Source organism: Heteronotia binoei, chromosome 3, assembly GCF_032191835.1.
Source record: "Heteronotia binoei isolate CCM8104 ecotype False Entrance Well chromosome 3, APGP_CSIRO_Hbin_v1, whole genome shotgun sequence".
Lineage (NCBI taxonomy): Eukaryota > Metazoa > Chordata > Lepidosauria > Squamata > Gekkonidae > Heteronotia > Heteronotia binoei.
The window spans coordinates 93,590,362-93,611,942 of NC_083225.1; the positions used below are offsets into that span (position 1 = coordinate 93,590,362).

General features: G+C 40.2%; 1 protein-coding gene across 3 annotated transcripts in view; it reads left to right on the plus strand.

The window, feature by feature from the left end:
* PRDM15 (PR/SET domain 15) overlaps positions 1 to 21,581 on the plus strand; it is an 83,072-nt gene that overhangs the window by 16,793 nt on the left and 44,698 nt on the right. For all 3 annotated transcript variants that reach the window (XM_060234222.1, XM_060234223.1, XM_060234225.1), the window contains exons 5-10: positions 128 to 380; positions 936 to 1,061; positions 1,531 to 1,629; positions 4,632 to 4,856; positions 9,087 to 9,222; positions 11,559 to 11,737. In XM_060234222.1, coding sequence (XP_060090205.1) covers positions 128 to 380; positions 936 to 1,061; positions 1,531 to 1,629; positions 4,632 to 4,856; positions 9,087 to 9,222; positions 11,559 to 11,737 — 1,018 coding nt within the window. The remainder of the gene's footprint in view (positions 1 to 127; positions 381 to 935; positions 1,062 to 1,530; positions 1,630 to 4,631; positions 4,857 to 9,086; positions 9,223 to 11,558; positions 11,738 to 21,581) is intronic.

The window sequence follows — 21,581 nt, forward strand, 5'->3', positions numbered from 1 at the left end:
GAATGCTGGGACCACATGGGCAGGGCACAGTCTAGTAACAGAAATGCATTCTTGTATTTATTATTATTTGAAGTGATCATTAGCAATAAGTTTATATTCAGTTTCTAGCTCAATGGGTGTGTCTCAGGTTTTTCAGAAGGATGGACCTCCAGTATATTTTGATACCTCTAATGAAGATGATTGTAACTGGATGATGATGGTGAGACCAGCCACACAGTATGAACACCAGAACCTGACTGCCTTCCAGCATGATAATGAAATTTACTTCACTACTTCCCGGGATATCCCACCGGGAACTGAATTAAGAGCATGGTATGCAGCTTTCTACGCCAAAAAAATGGAAAAGCCCGTTCTAAAGCAGGTTACTAGCGTTGCCAATGGTACGTGTGGTTGGATTTACTGTGCAGGTCTATGTACATGGTTGAACGGCTAGAAGTTTCAACTGTCTCCCAGTCCTTTTAGACAGAAAGTTGTAATAGATGGTTTTGTGGCTTATTTTTTCATATTAAAATATTAATAGCATATTGTAAATTCTTGTTTTAAAAAGTATATGCCTTCTGTTAAGATCTCTCAAATTATAACGTGCATTGTATGAGAGGCGGCTGGAACATTCTTGGCCTAAGTAGAACAGAATTAGAGGTATGTGTGCAGTATTCTATTCCCTCCACATCCCTCCAAATGAAAAAGCCACTTTTAAAGCAGGCTACTAGTATTTTTGGGTGGGTCTAGGGGAAGTGTAGAAAGAATAATTTTTTAAAAATTCTCATCCTTCAAAGTTAATATATTAGAGGCATGTTTTTTGACTTTTCTGTTTTTCTCAAGGTATGGGATGGGACCTCCCTTGTATATCAGTGTAGCCCATGTTGCCAACCTTTGTAGTATCTCACTGATATAGTGTGGGAGAAAAAATAATAGAAATATTCTTATTATATTAGATGTCTGCTTAGTTGTGATGGAATGTGACCAAGAAGGAAACAAAATTACTTCAAAGCCTTCTGACACATGTGTCTTTTCTGTCAAGAAAGTAAAGAAATCACGATTCCATGAGGCCAGTCTTACAGGTATGGAAACCCCTTTGGTCTCCATTCCATTCTCTTTCTGCTATGTGGTGGGGAATGTTGATGCCTTTGCAGACATTTATTACAGAGTGTGCCTGTGATGAGACAGCTGTCAAGTCTGATGGTTCTTGCGATGGTGCTGGCTGTAATTCAGGAGTGGATTTAAGCATGGCCCTACTTTTGAGAAAATAGTCACATCTCAAAATGCAGCTTTATTTTGAACTCACCCAGAGATTTTTCAATACTGCCCCCCCTACTCTTATCTCTGTGCAATCCTAAGTGGAGAGGCACCCTTCAGATCCCATGGGAACCAGTGGGCTTACTTCACAGGTAGCTCTGCTTAGGTTTGCTTTGTCAGTGTTCCATAAATCTGAATATTTTAATGCTATATGTGTCCATAAAGATACTGAGGAGTTTTCCATTTTGTGTTTTTGGGAATGCTAAGTGTTCATTTTTGTTTGCTATAATCTAGAGAGCACTATAGAAAGTAGTGGGCCTCTTGAAACGGAGTCCAACCAGTGGACATGTAAAGTATGCTCAACAACCTTCCAAGAACCTCAGCTGCTGACAGGTAAGGGAAGGATTCCTCAAGTTCTGCAATTGCATAAATGCTCTGCTGATATAGAAGCTGGTATGGAATCTCAGCTGTTGTGTGTGATTTCTGCTGCTATTTGTAAGATTGCATTTGAGGAAGCCATTGCTTTGTGTGTGCCCTCGAGCATCCAGGAAACTTTAGATCAGTGCTCTGCTCTGTCTCAGCACTGTGTCTGTGTTTTCATAGGGTCATTAACTTCCTGACATTCTACTGATCCTTGCAAAACAAATATGAGTTGTTCCTTAAAATATCATTCCAACTGTAGGCTATATAAAATTGATCTTAAAATAAAATGGGCAAGATAAATTGATCTTAAAATAATTTAATTTAATTTAACTTAATTTAATTTGTGGTTTATGCCCTGTCGTATCCCACAAGATGGGCTCAGGACAGCTTACAACATTAAAACATTGCAATAACAATAAATAAAACATATCCAATTAAACGCAACAAATTTAAAATAACTCATAAACATAATACATAAAATAGAGAGTCATAACTCCAACAATAGTCCAGTCAAAGGCCATAGTTCAGCAGTTGGTATGACTTCAGCTAGTTAACACCACTTAGCAAAGCTTCAGGTCATTGACACTACTTAAGGTTGTAACTCAGACCCTTGATCCAACTCAAGCACATGGGTAGTAAAGTGCTGGGGGAAGGTTTCCGAGGACGCCCGTTAGATTAAAAGCCTGGTGGAAGAGCTCCGTTTTACAGCCCCTGCAAAACTTAGGTAAGTCCCACAGGGCCCGGATCTCCAATGGGAGCTCATTCCACTATGTAGGGACCCAGATTGAAAAGGCCCTGGGTTGAGGCCAACCGGTCCTTAGGACTAGGGATCACAAGAAGATGTTGTGTAGATGATCTCAAAGTCTGGGGGGGGGGGGGGCTCATATGGGGAGGGGTGGTCCTGAAGATATGCAGGCCCAAGGCTGTATAGGGCCTTAAAGATAAGGACCAGCACCTTGAAACGGATCTGGTACTGGATGGGGAGCCAATGCAGTTCGCACAGTACTAGCTGCATTTGCGCCCGCATAGGCCTCAATGCTAATAACTGGACTGCTGCGTTCTGCACCCGCTGGAGTTTCTGGAGCAGAGTCAAGGGCAGCCCCACGTAGAGAGAGTTACAATAGTCTAATCTGGAGGTGACCATTGCATGAACCACTGTGGCTAAATCACAGGGTGCCAGATAAGGGGCCAGCTGCCGGGCTCGCCTCAGATGGAAAAAGGCGGTCCTTGCAGTGGCGGCAACCTGAACTTCCCAAGTTCTTTACCTCTGTTGATGGCATTAATGGAGTACCATCGAAGGGTGGGAGGCGGATCCCACTCCCTGTCTGCTCCCCCCCACCCCGATTCAGACACAGGATTTCCATTTTAGATGGATTTAACTTCAGCTGGCTCTGATGCAACCGACCAGCTTGCAACACCTCACCCAGTTGATCTGGGGCGGAGTCTGGGCGGCCATCCATAAGCAGATAGAGCTGAGTGTTATCAGCATACTGGTGGCAACCCAGCCCATATCTCCAGACCATCTGGGCAAGGGGGCACGTATAGATGTTAAATAACATTGAGGAAAGGATTGTCCCCTGCGACATGCCATGTTCAAGTTGGTGTCGCTGGGACAACTCCCCCTCAAGGGCCAAAATAAGTGGACAAGATAAAGTTGAACAGAATTAGTAATTAGTTAAAAATATTGCTGATCCAAAATACAATTGAAAGCATAAATTTTTCTTAGGAAAGGAAAGGTCCCATGTGTGTGCAAGCACCAGTTGTTTCCGACTCTGGGGTGATGTTGCTTTCACGTTTTCACGGCAGACTTTTTACGGGGTGGTTTGCCCATTGCCTTCCCCAGTCATCTACACTTTCTCCCCAGCAAGCTGGGTACTCATTTTACTGACCTCAGAAGGATGGAAGGCTGAGTCAACCTCAAGCCGGCTACCTGAAAACCCAGCTTCCATCGGGAACTCAGGTCGTGAGCAGAGCTTAGGACTGCAGTACTGCAGGTTTAACACTCTGCACCACGGGGTAATGCAAAAGTCTTCATTTTCTGGATGACCCCTTTAGTGGGTTTTAGAAACAAAAAGTTCAGTTTTCTGCAAACTGGACCAAAACTGTTGCTTCACCAACCATTTATGGCAAAATCTTTTCCTTATATTCTCTGACGATATATAGGATAGGAAAACAAACAAGGTAGTAAGATTCCCCCTAATTCACAGGATCAGTGCTGCTAATTATATGCAGTCTCTCTGTAAAAACATAGCTTGCATTGATGGAAATCTCAAAAGGTGTAAGTTCTCCTTAAAAGGAGCTTGACTGAACATATCCCCATGCCATCTTGATACTTATTCATGTTTTGTCTGGGAACAATACTAACTGAAGTTATGGATAATAAATTGCTCTGAGCATGCACTTCCAGGTCATAGGGATAATATGAGCAATGTTAATAAAAGCAAAGAAATTGCAAAGAACTGGGCCCTACACATCACATTTTGGAAATCTGAAACTTTTTCTGGAATAGCCCAGAGTTTGGATGTCAGAAATAATCCAGTCATTTCAGTCTTTTCCGAAACTGTAACTGGGGTCCACAAACCCCCGTAATTGTGAATTGTATTCTTGAAAGCATGAGAATGTGTATTGGTAGAAATTTTCTGGAATACAATAGAAAAATCCTGCACCCTGTACAACATTGACCAAATTGGTCAGCAGTGGATTGAGAGGATCCTGAGAACTGTACTACCCTTTAGAAGGTAAGACTATCTTTAATTCTAAGTCCAACTTTACTTTTGCAGCTTTGCCAAGTTGAAGATGTTTTCGGATGGCAGTCTTTTATTCCCCCCCCCCCCCAAAAAAAAGTTTGATGAAGTATTGATTTTGTTGTTTCTTTGTGTTGGATGCTGTGGACTGCTTCTGGCTTTAGGAAGAATCCAATTTTTAAAAGCTCCCAGATATTCCTGTCAAATATTTTTGGTCTTTCTTTGCAGAACATCTGCTGAGTCATTTGGAGCAAGCCAAAGGAGCTCCTCAGGGCAATCAAAATGATGCACTTCCAGAGAAGGCTATTGAGACTCATCCTCCCAGTCAGCTGGAAGTCTGTGAAAACACCAACATCAATGCAGATATGAAAAGAAAACCCCAAAGGAGCAGAAAACCAAAAGAGGCAAAGGCAGAAACTCAACTTGCGGTTGTGGATGATAAAGACCATTCTGGTGAGACCTAGAGTTATTAAAAGTAGCCATCACTGGCCTTTCATTTAATACCTAATGATAGGATTATATAGTGGTAGATATGCCACACTTTTCACATCCCTCCATGTTGCAGAGCTGCTTTCTCTTCAGATTTGCTTCTTCTGTAAGATGTAAATTACTTATATGAATTATGGAACACGTTAGTGTTTGTGATTTATAACTGCAATTTTTACATGCAAGGAATGTTTTTTTAATGGACGTAGAAATTAAATTGGAAATAAGAAATATTTTATACTCTTAGCCAGTACCTCTTTCCACTGCCAGTTGATACATCTTTCACAAATGTGCTGCCTCTCTTTCACCTGGATTATCTAAGATCATTTACAAATTACCTTACAGACAAAAATGAATGTCGGTAAGACATCTTCTTGCATTGGCTGCTTGCATTACTTGTACTCACTTCTTCATATGTTTGCCATCTGTATTAATCAAAATGCCATCAATTTACGCACTATTTCCATTCTGCAGTCATCCCTGAAGATCTCTGTAATTGAATATATAGCTTTATCTATGTCCCAGTTAGTAAACATCCATTGAAGTCAGGGCCCCAAATAACTTTTAACAGTGCAGTCCTAAGCAGAATTACACCCTTCTGAGTACACCAAAGTTAACGAATGGTATAACTCTACTTAAGACCTCTTAAGAATTCTGCTTAAGAACTTTTGCACTATAAATAACCTTTGGCTTAATCAGTTTGTTTTTTTTTAACCTGAAGCGCCAATGTAATGCATGGTCTAAACTTCCACTACTGTGATGTCTTGGGATTCAATGCTCCCCCAGTAGTAAAGTCAATAGATACAGAAAAGAGAATTTAAATAGCAATGACCATGGCCACAGAGACCCTAGCAATAACATTGCTACTCACCAATTACATTGCTCCTGGTGATAGCTATGCACTGCTTGTGTGTATGAGAGGCATCTGTCAGCAAGCAGTAATGTCCAGATTCTGTCAGGTAACCTCTTCCACACTTGCCAACGTACACATGGCACAGATTTCCTGCCTGAAGGCATTGCATGTTTTGACTCAAAATGATAGGGAAGAAGTAGCCTGTGCCTGCAACGGACACATAAATACCCTGGTAGTCCAAGCTAAGACAGTACCCTTTTTGCCTGGTAAATATAAGGAGGGAAGTAATAACATTACACCCATTTGACACTTCCCCCTCCAAGCATAAACTCACTGTCTGGTGACTGTTAAGTGCCTCTGCTTTAAAGGGCAAGGTGCTAGCTTACCAGGTTAGACAGCAAGTAGCTGGTGTCTGCAGGCAAGAGTTTGAGAGCCTGCATCAGAGCATCTGAGATACACAGGGGTGAAATAAATGCTGTCCCAACGACAGGATAACCATCTTCAGAGTGATATGGGGAAGTGTGTGCAGAGAATGTATGCCTTTCTTCTACCTCTTTGCAGTGTGAGGGTTCATTGGGGATAACATGCTTTTTTAACAAGGGGGAGCTATTCATGTGAAAAGAATGGAAGCTGCAACACCAAGCAACAGAGTAAATGCCTCCTGGCACTGTGGGGAGTATGAGAGAGAAAATGAGACTGGGGTTTGAGTCTCACTCCCCACCCTGGGAAGTAGCAGTACAGCCTCTGCAAGATTCTGGCCAGCAAATACGCTGGTCTAGAAAAAGAGAAACAGGCTAAGGAGAACTGATACCACCATTCCACAGATTCACACACTTAACCGAACAGCCAGAAGCATGGTCAAATGTAAAGCTTACAATGGAGCTTTTGAAGTCTTTCAGATGTAGCATGTACTTCAGGCACTCTGCCCCATGCCCTTCATGCACAGAATGATCCCAGCTATAGGACCTGGTGCTGAAGGGCCACTTCACAGTGCTGTAGTTTACTGAATATAACTGGCTTAGGACACAAGAGGCTGCAGGTTCAGTCTGCCTACTGAGCCCCTGCGATTTTTCCTCTTTATTTTAGCCAACCCTATCTTGTTGCTTATTAATTTGCTGCTCCTTACCCCAGTAGGCCACATTCTCCATCTCCTCCACTTCAGGCAGATCAGCTGCATAGCTTATTTCACTGGCCATATCCAGGAGAGGTGTGAACTGCTGGGAGTTGCTCCCTTGCCCTAGTGTTCAGGTAGCCAGAGCCTGGAGAAACTGCAGGTGGGATAATGAATAGCTATAGCCTGATGTCCTAGTGCAGGTCCCATCCTAAAGAACCCCATGATGAGTAAGTGCAAGGAGAGAAGAAACTCATAGCTGCCACACAGGGACATGCTATGAAGCAGACATAAGGGAGGTAGTTCTGAAAGCAAAGAGGAAAAGGGTTTCCATTATTTTGATTCCAACAGGCTCCTTTGCCTTTGAAAGCTGATTGACAGACACCAGAACAGCAGGTACAGTGCTACTGTCCATACAGTCACTTGTCAGGAATGACTACACCTATCATGTAACTTTATACACTGCACATTTCAAAGACAGAGGCATTGCACTATAACGGGGTGACCAAACTTGCTTAATGTAAGAGCCACGTAGAATAAATGTCACATGTTTGAGAGCCACAAGACATGAACATCAGATGTTTGAGAATTGCAAGACAAGGAAGGAAGGGGAGCATATAGATGGAGAGGAGGGAGGGAGAGATGGAAAGAAAGCAACTTTAACTTTAATGCATTCTCCAAGTAGCTGGCTGGCTTGGCTTAGAGAAATGATTTAAAGAGACAAATGCCTTCTCTAAGCTGGCCAACGGGATGGTGGGGACTTTGAGTGCCAACAATATGTGTGAAAGAGCCACATATGACTCCTGAGCCACAGTTTGGCCATCACTGCACTATAACAAGAGAGCTGATGGTCCTGCAGCCAGACAGCTAGATATATGCTGTTCCTGGCTGAGGCCTCACATATGAGCTACATTGCAATCAGAGACATTGCAAATATCTTTGCCTCTGAAGCTGTTGTGAGGCTGCGTGGAAGAGAGAGCCAAGAGACAGTATTGAGTATGGGCCGGCAATTGCAACAGGCAGCAACTGGGTTCAGGCAACTGGGAAGGGAAGGGGAAGAAATGAGCGAGTGATTGAGCTAATGGCAGTGGCTAGGTGTTCTTGCACACGAAGTCATGAAAGTATAATTACATCTTGAAAATAGTAGGTTAAAATTATGAGCATGACAGCTGATAGACTCCTTAAAATTTACTGTGATATACTGCTTGCTCTTGTCTGTTTACTTTGATTCAGTAATTTATGTGGATGATCCACCTGTGTAGATTTTGTCCAGAATATTTGATTGGTCTTGAATCATTGGTTGCCACAATGGAATTTTTAAAAAGAACAAGAGATATGTTTGTCTATAAGAATCTAGCTCCACTAGCAGCAGTGAGAATACCACAATGATATAAGATGTTCAAACTGTAGTAGGGAGTGGGGAATGGCTTGATAACTCACCCTAGAATTCACTTTATTCAAGCTGTGGTATATTTCTTCAAGCTGACTGGATGAGCATTACCTGTGTATGCAACAGAAAAAAATTAAAGTCTAGTGGCACCTTTAAAACTAACAAGGTTTAATTCAAGTTGTGAGTTTTCATGTGCAACCACGCTTCATCAGATAATGGAATGGAACTGTCCTACAGCCTCTGTTAATTCCATTCCATTGGCTGATGAAGCACAAGAAAGCTCACACCTTGAATTAAACTTTGTTGGTCTTAAAGGTGCTACTGCACTCTAACTTTGTTCTGTTGCTTCAGATCAACACGGCAACCCACCTTGATCTGTCTTTGTATGCAATACAATTGGAAGGTTTGTGCTAGTGGGAATATGGCAGTCGAAGACATAATACATTATTAATTTGACTGCCAAACAATAAAAATTGCTAGCCATATTTCTTTCTGTTTTAAGGAACTGGTCAAACAAGCAGAAATTAGAGTGACTGTTGGCAAAGAGCAGTAAAGATACGTATATTTTGGCTACCTGTCTGCTGGCAGCTATGAAATACAAATGAAAATGTATCAGTTAGATTGTTGTGGATTGAAATGTGAGCAAATAAGCCCTTTGCTCTTTATTTTCATGAGGGATTATTGATTCTTATACTGCTTTTCAGTTATGCTTTTTTGTGTTGTTCATCTTATGGTCAATTTTTTACTGCCAAATTAATCAATGTACTCTTGTACTTTCGGTCTGCATGGTAGTACTTTAAAGTGACAATTCCTTTTTTTAAAAACAATAAATTCAATCAAAAGAGGATCATGTTGCTGAAATTATAACGGAGATCCCACCTGATGAGGTAGCTCTTCCTTCTGCTGCAGAAGAAAGGATCATGGAGCTGGTTTTAGGGAAGCTACCCAGTACTGGAAACAGTATGAATTCCATGACAAAGTAAGTTCCTCTGAAAACAGAGAAGGCAAATGGTGAACATTCTTGCATTGTACACTTGTTTCTTTCATTTTAATATAAAATATGAATAGAAGATGTTCATGTGGGACAAAAGGTAAAGGGATGTATACTGCCATTCTACTCTGCTAAGTGTGGAACCCTCCTCTGGCAAAAAAAAAGGCTCTTCTTTTGGAGGAAGGCTCTGTGCCCTGGAAAAAGTCCGTACGTTTCTGAGTGCAGTGGTAGGATATAACCCAGTGGCTTTTGTCATCTTCAGTAAGATTCCATATGAGATAATTACTTTTTAAAAATAGTAGAATAACTGTATTAAAATTCTTCTTATAAGGAATATAAGAATCAAATTCTAGTCTGTGAAATGGCATATTAATGCTGAAACTTTATAGCCTGATGAGAGTACTTGGTTTTATTTTATATCACTCCTATATCATGATTGTCCATTTAACTTTCATTAAAAATAATCCATAGATATTTGCTGATTGCTAATTTTCAATGTTATCATATTTGTAAATAAGACATCCCATGTGGTGACGTCCATATGGTTAGCAGAAGAACCTCATCTAGGAACTTCAGAGCCCTTCAATTTCTCTGATCTGTCTAATAGAGATCCAAAATCACACTTCTGGCAAGATTCAAGTCTGTTAGTGACTTAAAATCTAACAAGATTTCTAGGACATATGATTTTGAGAGTTAGAGCTCCCCTCATGAGATGTCTAACAAAGGAGGGCACACTGGCTCTCAAACGCTTATACCCTAGACATCTCATTGGCCTCTAAGCTACTGTTGGATTTGACTGTTGCTCTTCCACTGACTGGCCACCTGGCATTTCTGGCTGTAATCCATAAATGGGGTTAAAGTAGTATGAAGGGTTTGAATATGGTAGACCCTGGTTTCAATCCATGTTCAATCACCAGAGCTGCTGCTTTGGCTTAGTTGTATGTGTGTGTGTGTGTATATATATATATGATTAGATTTTGTGGTGTTTGTTATGTTGTTTTTAATTTAGTTTAAGTAGGGTATAATTTTTGTCAAATACTAAATGAAGCTCATTGGGCAGGTTCCTGTGAAATGCCCCAAATGGTCAGGGAAACATGTTTTCCCATGCAGATTATATTACTTGTAGGACACATTTGGGGACCATTTGTTGAAATGGAAAGACAATAATAATAATAATAAATTTTATTTGTATCCCGCCCTCCCCACCTAGGCAGGCTCAGGGCGGCTAACAACATTTCGTACATATACAATAATAAATAAAACATTATATTTAACAGTAAAAACTTTAAACATTATTTAAAAACCAGTTAATGTATTTAAAAAATTGATACTTTGAATTGATCTGGCAGTAATGGTGGCATTCTGACGCTAGTTCCTGCCAGTTTAAACAAATTCCATGATGACATAGGTCCCTAAACCAGGACCATGTTGGCGGGTCCTTAGTTGACAACAATTCAGCAGTCGATGTATGCTCGTTTAAAGAGGGCAGTCTTGCAGGCCCTGCGGAACTGGTCAAGGTTCCGCAGGGCCCGCACCTCCTCAGGGAGCTGATTCCATAGGGCAGGGGCCGCAGTTGAAAAGGCCCGTGCTCTGGTATTCTGAAACTTGATCTCTTTCGGCCCAGGGATAGTCATTTTATTTTTTCCAGCTGACCTCAGTGCCCTCTGGGGTTCATATAGGGAGAGACGGTCCCTCAGGTAGACTGGTCCTCGGCCATACAAGGCTTTAAAGGTAATGACCAACACTTTGTACTGGACCCGGTATGTAATTGGCAGCCAGTGCAGTCCACGCAGCCCCGGCCGTATGTGCTCCCATTTTGGAAGCCCCAACAGCAGCCTGGCTGCCGCGTTCTGCACTAGCTGCAACTTCCGGGTCCGGCACAAAGGTAGCCCCAAGTAGAGGGCATTACAGTAGTCCAATCTTGAGGTGACCGTTGCATGGATCACTGTTGCGAGGTCGCGACGCTCTAGGAAAGGGGCCAACTGCCTTGCCCGCCTCAGATGGAAGAATGCTGACTTGGCAGTGGCTGCTATCTGGGCCTCCATTGATAATGAATACCTCCAATAAGAAGCTTCCCATGTGGGAAGAGCTTTTGACATAGGGATACTTTCAAAGAAGTTAATTTCCCCCATGAGTGCTGAAGTATTAACACTTCAGTGAGAGGACTATACCAGCATGTTGCATTGGCTGTTCATCCTGCTTCAAAGGTGTAAAGTATGCTGATTCTGTTGAGAAATGTAGATTTAGAAATGATCTGTCTCCCAAAGCATTCTTTTCATAGCATGGTTGAACTTTTTTGTTGTGACTTCTTTCTAACCTGGTAGATATCCTCATCATCAAAGCTCTATTTCCCTCAAGAGGAGCTTAATCCTCTCTAGTAGGCATGGAATACGACGAAAGCTGATCAAGCAACTCGGAGAACACAAGCGGGTATATCAGTGTAACATCTGCAGTAAGATGTTCCAGAACAGCAGCAACCTCAGCAGACACATCCGGTCTCATGGTGGGTTCAAGCTGGTTTTCTTTTGGGACCTTCCATAGCTAGTTGTGGCAGCAGATCTATAACCTAGCAGACAAAAATAAAACAAAATTCAGTGACAGATAGTTGAAATATTAGTTAGATGGGCCTACTGTGATTTTTAGCATTCAGATTACTTGTAAAGAGAGTTTGTCAAAGTTCAACAAGAATCTCCCATCATTTGAAATGTAGAAATTGCTTGTCTTTTCCGGGAAACTGTATATTATATATTGAAGTGTTTTAATTAACATGATTTTAATAGTTAATGCTGATGCATGTTTATATAAATGTTAAATTATGTATATGTAGATATTGAAGAGTTAATATGTAGTTATTCTTAAATTTCTATAATGATTTAATAATAATAAGTTTTTTAAAATGAAATGTTTAAACCAAAATTTGATCAGAACAGTTGGCTAAGAGCTTTATTGGTTAATAATGCAAAAATGTGATGGTGTACATTTGTTATGTCTTCCATCCATTTCTGTTTCAGGGGTATGTGATTCAAATTTCATGTCAGGGTCGGGCTGATGCAGTTCTTTCCCTAGCTAGTACATTCTGGATAATGTGTGAAGTAGCTAGTGACATGCAATCTAACCTCTCCAACCATGTGGTGGTTTTAAAAAAGCAGGCTTTCAACAACTTTTAAAAGCAAAATATCCTTGTTGGCTATGTACTCTCCTCCTGTGCTAACACACTTCTGCATTGTTCAGCAACCACTAATAATTTTATGAAGGTAGGGTTTTCCTGGTGTCTTTTTCACTCCATTATTTCAAGAACCAGAGTGTAACTGATGACAGTAATATTTGTTATTTATTTTATTTTCAACATTCGTATCCCGCCTTTCTGCCCCATCGGGACCATCAAGGTGGCTAACAGTTAAAACAAGCATTTTAAATATGTCATTAAAACAATTATTTATTTTTAAATTGGATTTATATCCCACCCTTCCCACCGAAGCAGGCTCAGGGCAGCTCACAACAATAAAAACATTTACAATTCTGAACTCTAACAGTTAAATACATTAAATGGATTAAACAGTAAACCATTAAACACATTAAAAGCAATTTGGTGCTAGTGTTATTTCCAGTGTATTCAGCCCTCTTTAGGTGTCCTCCTATCTCAGTTGAAGGCGAGTTGAAACAAAGCTGTCTTACAAGCCTTGGGGAAGGTCCCACAAGGCTCTTACTTCTTCTGGGAGTTGGTTCCACCAATAGGGGGCCGCTATAGAGAAGGCTCTTTCTCTCATGGTCTTCAGTCTTGCCTCCCGTGGCCCAGGGATCGGTGGCAGATTCTGTGTCCCCAATCTGAGTACCCTCTGGGGAACATATGGGGAGAGACGGTCCCTAAGGTAGGCAGGTCCTCAGCTAATTAAAGCCAAAAACTAAAATACGTATTTAAAAACACAGCAAAACAGTATTTAAACATAGGACAGGAAAGAGGGATCACTGTGGGAATGCCTGAAGAAACAGAAAAGATCCTTAACTTGCTCGTGGAGGAGACCTAACAGAAGGGAACAGCCATTTTCATAGCTATGGTGCAATGGCAGAGAAGGTACTTTCTTGAGTTGTCACCTGCCACGTTTTCAAGGTGGGGGCATTTGAAGCAGGGCTTCAGAAGGTAACTGTATGTTAGTATAGGAGTAGATGGTCCTCTAATATTTCATTAATTAGTAGGAATTGGTACCCAACCAGTGTAATGTATTGAAAAGCAGCTATGACTAAAAAGTGAAGCAAAGCCATCCAAATATCTTAATTTACATATGTTTTCCTCCAATAAGAGCATATTTAAATAAACATTTTTAATGTAATTACATATTGTTCTTTGTACATGTGTCATTCTAATATAAAAGTTAATACTTTCAGAGACATAATGGAGGATCCACATTTGTTTATTCACATCTCTACTAATTGTATGGGAAAATGACAGGCGGTCTCTCCTCCTCCCCCTCCTCCTTTTTAACATAAAGGGTTTATGAAGGTGGTCTTACCTGGCCTTAGCTCTCTATACTCATAACTTCAAGCATTTTTGTTGTAGCCCAGCTCAATTGCAATATCACATGCTTGAATAATAAAACCAGATGTCATTCTCATCATACACATGAATAGGTGTGCCCATGAGTGAATATATACACATACCCCTGTCATGTCTAGTTTGGCACTAAGCCTATTCTAGGAAAAGAGTCGTTTGATTCAAAAGGATATTTTAAATTTTCTTATATTGGATTAAGATGTCTATAAACTTTCCATTGTTACCTGTGATCAGGCCTCAGATTCAGTGGGAGCTCGCAGGAGCAGAGCTCCTGAAGCTTTCTAAGAGTTCTACCTCCTTCTGAGAGTTCCACCTCTTCCTGAGAGTTCCACCTCCTTGTCCATTGAATAGTATTGCAACTGCATAACAATCCCTGGATGAGCCGATTTGAAAGCAGCTCAGGACACAATGGTCCGAGCCGCTTTCAACAGCGCGCTGCCGAAACCAGCTTGTTGAGGGGTCGCCCCCGAAGGACAACTCGATTCTGGGGCCCAGGAAGGGCCCCAGAAGGCAGGGAAGCTTGAGTGGTAGATCGGGGGTGTCAGTGGAGGCGGCTGCTCCCTGATCCTGCTTCTCCCGAGCCTCATCGCTCCGATCGCCATTTTTAAATGGCAAGAGGGTCAGCCACCGGCTTCTTTCCCCTTTCTTCAACACTCTACATTCTGGACTTTCAAGCTTTTCAATTTCAAGACAAGTGACATTGATCTTTCGTCTGCTGTGTTTCTTTCCTATACTATTTTTGGATTGGTAACATCTCTGAGAAGCAGGGAAAAGGAGAATCAGGACTGAAGCAGATTTCAAGTGGGGCAAAAGACTGAGAAGGGGGGGGGACTCTCCCTCATTCTTTTTCAAGGCTTGCAAAAGTTTCTGTCTAACCTGATAACATTTAAAATACCTGCATGAGATTGCACCAATTTGTAGCTTTATAAGAGATTTGATGACTGAACCTAACTGATTTACTTTAAACCCTCCCTGGTGGTGGAAAATGCTTTGGATTTTGGGAAAGATGCTTGCTGACAAGTTTACATGGATGTGAAAGATGGTTGCCTAAAAGACACTTTGAAGTTTAAACTGACGTGCTCTGATTGAATTTATGAGAAGTTTAATTAACTTTTAAAGGCTGGTGGGCACCTGATATTCATTTATAAGGTATTGCAGGATCTTTGGCTGTAAGAAGAATATCTTTACACATTTCCAAAGTGGATTTTTATCTATTTTTGTGGATGATATGGATATAATCTTTTAAGCTTGCTTTTAATTTTTTTCTCTTTTTGCCTTTTGTCCTTCTATGGTTGGATTATTTTTTGACATGGTTTAAACATTTTTGGTTTGGATTTTATTTTTTATGCACCTTTTATTTTTCATTCTTTTTTGCATCACCAAATAGGAGAACTTTTTCCTATTTTTATTATTTTTTGCTCTTATTTTTTGGTTTGCTGGATTTTCTTCCCTTGTGTCTGGATTATTGGTTTATTGTTTAATTTTGGGTTTCACTCTTGTATTACAAATAGGGGATTCAGCCCTGGATTACAAATTTATACTTTGTAGCTGCTGAATTTTGATAGTTGCAAGACATGGTGGTGATCTGGATTGTACCTGAATCAGCATTGCTGGAAGACATTTAACAGTGAATTGCTGTGTTTGTAGTGAACTGAACTGTTTTGTCTATTGGCTATTCAGTGTGGTGAACTGAAAAGTTGTGTGTATTATTATTCTTAGAATTGTTTTGGCTACCACAAATTGTTGATAGAAGCTAGAAGGTTGTTTTCTTTTTGGAACTATTTTATAATAAGGGCATTGCTTGGAGGTGATTAGCCTATCTGTTACAAACAGGAACACAGAGTTTTAAAACAAACGTTGAAGAGGCCTTATTTAACTTGTGGCCGTGAGTGTGCTTACTTTAATAAGAATGGAAAATAAAGCTGGGACTGCTCCCAAAGAAACCGTCAAAAAAAAAAGAAACTAGAGAAGGAAAGCCACCATTTATTTCACCTAACGCTTTACCTGGACCTGGGAAATTTACGACTATGCAAGGAGATTTGAAAGAAATGCAAACTACCTTAATGACTGCTATAACACAGCTAACAAGTAAAGTAAACAATATTGGCGAGCAGATGGCAGAGATTAAACAAGAGCTTTTGGAGAATAGCAGACAGACAGCTGAGACCAACAAAGCCTTAAAAGTACTAGATGGCCTGGTGATGGAGAATATCCAAAAGGTGGAACATCTGGAAAAAGAACAGAGTATACAAGATTCTAGACTCTTGCAACTGGAAGTAGATTGAGCCGCCTGCATGTTGAGGTTTCAAAATATACCAGAAGAGAAAAATGAAGACTTACAGAAAATTTTAAGTGAAGCCTTGGCTGAAATTTACAGGTGACTCCTCAGAGGATGGAAGAAGAGTTTGATCAAGTTAGACGGGTGCCATCGAGCTACACAAGATGAAACAAATTACCTAGTGAAGTTCATTTGAGAGTCACAAGAAAGAGGACTAAAGATGACATTTTGAAACAAGTAAGAGATAGATCTATGATGATAGCTGGAAATATGGTCAAAATTCTAAGAGACATTCCTTGGCCTGTGAGACAAAAGAGAGAATATCAAGCGTTAACAGATTTTTTGAGAGGAAGAGAAATACCCTATATGTGGCTAATGCCAGAGGGTCTTCTTTTTACATATCAGGAGAACAGATACAGGATTAACTCCACTTTCAAAGCCCAGAACTTTTTGGAAAGAATGAAGAAAAAAAAAGGCAAAAAAAAGGATGATGAGGAGGAAGAACGTTCTGGTGAAGAAGATCCAAATGAACCATGGAGATACCATACAAGGCAGAATTCTAAAAAAGATAAGAAAGATAATGATAAGCAAAACCCATAATGGCTTCAATAGTTTCAGTTAATGTGAATGGACTCAACTCTCCTGCCAAAAGGAGAAAGACATTTAGATATTTGGCAAAAATGGAAATGGACATAATTTGTTTACAAGAAACTCATATCCTAACTAATTATAACTGCAATATTGGCACAACGTTTGAAGAAAATGTTACAATCTATAATACACTATGATCACGCAGAATTCCTTCCTAAAAGGTAGTTGAAAGACAATGTCAGAACAGATTGTAATATTTTGGAATATTATGAGAATCACCCAGAGAAGCAACTGGCTTTAATTTGTTTAGACGCTGAGAAGGCCTTTGACAATGTTCGTTGGCACTTTATGCTACAGTAACTGAAAGGCATGGAATGTGGTGAAAACTTCTTGAGAGTGGTAGAAGCAATATATTCCTCACAAAATGCAAGGGTGACAGTGAATGGCAAACTAACAGATGTAATTAACATTCAACATGGTACAAGACAAGGCTGTCCATTGTCACCTCTACTTTTTATTTTATCTCTAGAGATATTGAATAATCAAATAAGGGAAGATGCAAGTATAAAGGGAGCTGTGATAAAAGATGAACAATATAAACTCAGAGCCTTTGCTGATGATTTAGTTTTTATACCAGAACAACCGATGGACTCAATAGACTGTCTTATAAATAAGATTAAACAATTTGGCTATTGGGCAGGATTAAAGATCAATTATCACAAAACAAAATTTTTGACAAAGAATATGACAACGGAACAGATTCAAGCCTTCCAGCAAAAATCAAGATTTTTGTACGAAAAAAGAATCAAATATCTAGGTGTTGTTATTACAAACAGATGTAGCAACTTAAAAGCAGATAACTATGACAAACTACTTAAAGAAATTTAAAAAGATCTGGAAAAATGGCATAATTTGAACCTATCTTTAATGGGAAGAATAGCTCTAATAAAGATGAATATTCTACCAAGGTTATTATTTCTGTTACAAACTATCTCAATATTTTTAAATAGTGGATTTTTTCAAGAACTGAATAAGATGGTTGCCAAATACGTATGGCAAGGCAAAAAAATCTAGAATTAAACTAAAGACTTTGCAGGTCTCTAAATTAAGAGCAGGTATGGGCCTTCCAGATTGGCAATTGTATTATAAAGCATCTGCACTTCTTTGGGTAAGAGACTGGATATTGCTGAATGACAAGAGACAATTGCTGTTAGAAGGACATGATTTGACTATGGGGTGGCATGCATATTTGTGATATCAAAGACTTGAAGGCCACTCCTATTTTAAGAATCATTGGTTTCAAAAAAACTTGTACCATACATGGTCATGGTTAAAGACTAGAATTTATCAAAAAATTCCAAGATGGGTTTCACCAGTAGAAGCATTTACCCATCCAAATCTCCTAAAATTAAACCAGAGCTATAGGTATGGACCTGTTGGGGAAAGATAATCAATTGAAAACTAAAGTAAAGCTGGAAAATATGGATGTTAAAATGAATTGGTGGCTGAGAATGCAAGTTGAATCCAGATATGCCAAAGACAAGGCATATCTTTCATCAGCGCTGCCTTTGCACCATCCTCAACATCCACTGGAGTGACTTTGTGACCAACACTGAAGTCCTCAAGTGGGCGGAGGTTACAAGCATCGAGGCATTGCTGTTGAAGACGCAGCTGCGCTGGGCAGGGCATATCTCCAGGATGGAAAACCACCGCCTTCCCAAGATTGCCCTTTATGGTGAACTTTCCACCGGCCATCGAAATAGAAGGGCACCAAAGAAGAGGTAGAAGGACTCCTTGAAGAAATCCCTTGGTACCTGTTGCATTAACCATCACTAGTGGACTGACCTAGCCTTAGATCGCAAAGCATGGAGGCACACCATCCACCAGGCTGTCTCTTCCTTTGAGAACACACGCACAGCTGGTCTTGAGGACCAAAGGAGATTGAGGAAGAATCGTACTGCTACAGCACCAACCCCAAATCAGACTTTTCCCTGCAGCCACTGTGGCCGGACCTGCCTGTCCCGCATTGGTCTTGTCAGCCACAAGAGAGCCTGCAGCAGACGTGGACTACTGCACCTTTCTTAAATCTTCGTTCGCGAAGTCAAGCCGAGAGAGAGAGACTTCAAATGAAAACACAAGATGAAGTTGTAAAGGACTGTATGGTTCAATGGGCAAAAAAATTTGGTTATAATATTACATTAGAAGAATGGAAGAGACTGTGGAAGCTTAATGTTAAACTAACTAGGTCAGTAACTTTTAAAGAAAACCTGTACAAGTATTTTATAGATGGTACTTGACCCCACAGAAATTGTGTAAGATTTATACTAATATGTCTAACAAATGCTGGAAATGCACTAAGCAGATTGGTATCTTTTACCATATGTGGTGGATGTGTGAGATGGTGAAAGGTTATTGGAAAATGGTGTATGAAATGTTACAGAAGATTATGAAGACTCAGATTCATTTCAAACCAGAACTATTTTTATTGAACATATTTTTTGAGGACTGTTCTAAAGAGATGAGACATTTCTTGGCACACTTTAACACAGCAGCTAGGATACTTTTGGCACAGAGATGGAAATCTCAGGAAATTCCCACAAAAATGGACTTGGTGGGAAAAGTTCTAGAGACAGCAGAGCTGGACTTTCTGTCCCAGCTGATGGCTGGGAAATCTAAAGAAGAAGCAAGAAAACATTGGATGAAATTTTATGCCTGCTTGGACATTCAGAACTATTAAGATTCTTTGGTGTGATCTGATTTTTTTCTCTTTCTTCCTGTATTTTATACTATAAAATTTACCTTTACTGGAATTGTCAAAAGTATTAGATTAAAACAAAAGACTTATACTAAACAATTTTAAAATGGATTATGTACAGTTTAGATAAAATAATATGGGACAATTTATGTAAAGAAAATATTGTAGAATTAACCTTGTATTCTTTGAAAGTATTTTTATGCAAAATAAGGTCAGAATCTATTGTGCTTTTTATCTCTCCTATTTCCTATCTCTTTTTTCTTCTGAAACTAATAAAACTTTTGAAAACTCAACAATCCCTGGATGAGCTCCACCATCTATTTTTCTACCAAACGACCCCTGCCTGTAATACTTTTGTATGATCTATTAACACTCCCAAGCAGTCGGTAGGGGGTTGACCCTGGAGTCATGGGAAAAATTGGTTTACCCATTTAAAACTTTCTACAGGCATGCACCTCCTGTTAAACCTTCTCCTTAGTGAACTGTACTGCCCTGAAATCCCTCTCTTCCCTCCCTACTGCTTTTCTTTTTTTAAATTTTGAATATCATCAAAAGGGAGATTGGGTCAATTTGGCCCCCAGTAGACTTGGCTTGAAAATGAAAGCACTATCCATAATAGTCACTAGGGGTTCTATTTACCCCAACAAATACTGAAAAAATGTTTTTAGCACTGTTCCCATGTTTATATAAATGGACAAACACTTATTATCTCAATTTTATTGAAAGGTGGAGCAAGCAGTGAAAACAAAAAAAATCTTATAATTTATATCTATAGCTGTTTTTTTGCTTTGTTGCTTTAGAACACTTTTGGAATTGGGATTGCAATGACCCCAAGGGAAAGCAGTCTTTGCAACCTGAATTGTTGAATATATACTAGGAGCAGGTAAAAGCCCTATGTTTGTGCTCTGTCAAAGCTTCCCTCGTGCCCATAGCCTCATGGAAAAGCTCAAATTGAGCTGCACTATACTTTTGGAAACAGGATAATTCTATCCTCCAGCAGTATAAGCCTGGAGAGATTTGAAGGCATCCACTGAACCTCACATTTTTCAGACTTGAAGGAGCCATGAAGTCTGGAACTCTAGAATTCTAGACCACCTTTTTTCTGAGAGAATTGCTTCCCTTTTGTCCTTTAAATTTTGCAAACCTCAGAGTGATCTTCTCAACTTTACATATCTGGGTTGGGGAAAGTACTCTAGATGACCATCTGTCTACTGAGCTGATTGGTTCCCTTTGCCCATCAGAGTTTCCAAACCTCTGATTTGATCATCTCAACTTTACAGGGTGAAGTTACTCTAGGTGTCAGACTCATTTATTAGTAAGACCGGAACTGACCCAAATGGGACTTTGTGGAGCCAGGCCATGTGTGTCATAAAACGTAATGTGAGGTAGCAGAGCTATAAACTTTATAGATGACACAGACAAGCACAAATAAAGATATTCTGTTTTAACTTAAAATACAAACATGCTTAAAACTCTTGCAATATTTTGTTTAAAATGGAAAGGTGGGGGAATACTGGGATTTGGGAGTACAATTTTAAAAATGAAACATCAAGAAAAAGCACAAGGATCACAGCAGAAACTAAAAATATAAAATGCTCTGAGCCTGGGAAAACAATGAAATGGCATTGCAAGCTTCTCTCTCCCCCCCCCCCCCTCCAGCCCCGGGGTCTACTCAGCTTGGCAATGACTCTCCAGTATAATATCCTTCTTTGGCTGTGGGTTCCCAGGTTAGAGTACTCACTAGGTCAGGTCCATTGAGCAGAGACAAGCTGTTTCAAAGCATCAACCCTTGATTTGCAAGGACACAACTCCAAGAAGCCTGAGTTTCAGATATCTATATAGGAACACTGAAAGTTAAACTGATCTCCACTCCATCGAAACACATTGCAGCACAAACAAAGCTGCAAGGAAAATGTGGAATGGATCTTCCATCAAGGTCCCTGAGCCCTATCTGTCTGGGCACAGAGACCATAAAAGAAAATGCACTCCCCGTTCTCCCTGCAGCTTTGATGGAGAGTCCATTCCATGTTTTCCTTGTAGCTTTGTCTGTGCTGCAGCCTGCAAAGACAAGGCAGAAAAGGCAGGAAACTGAAAGAGAAGGGAACTTAGTGTGTGTGTGTGGGGGGGGGAAGAGCCCAGGGGCCTGATTAAAGCTCTGGGTGAGCTGGTTCTGG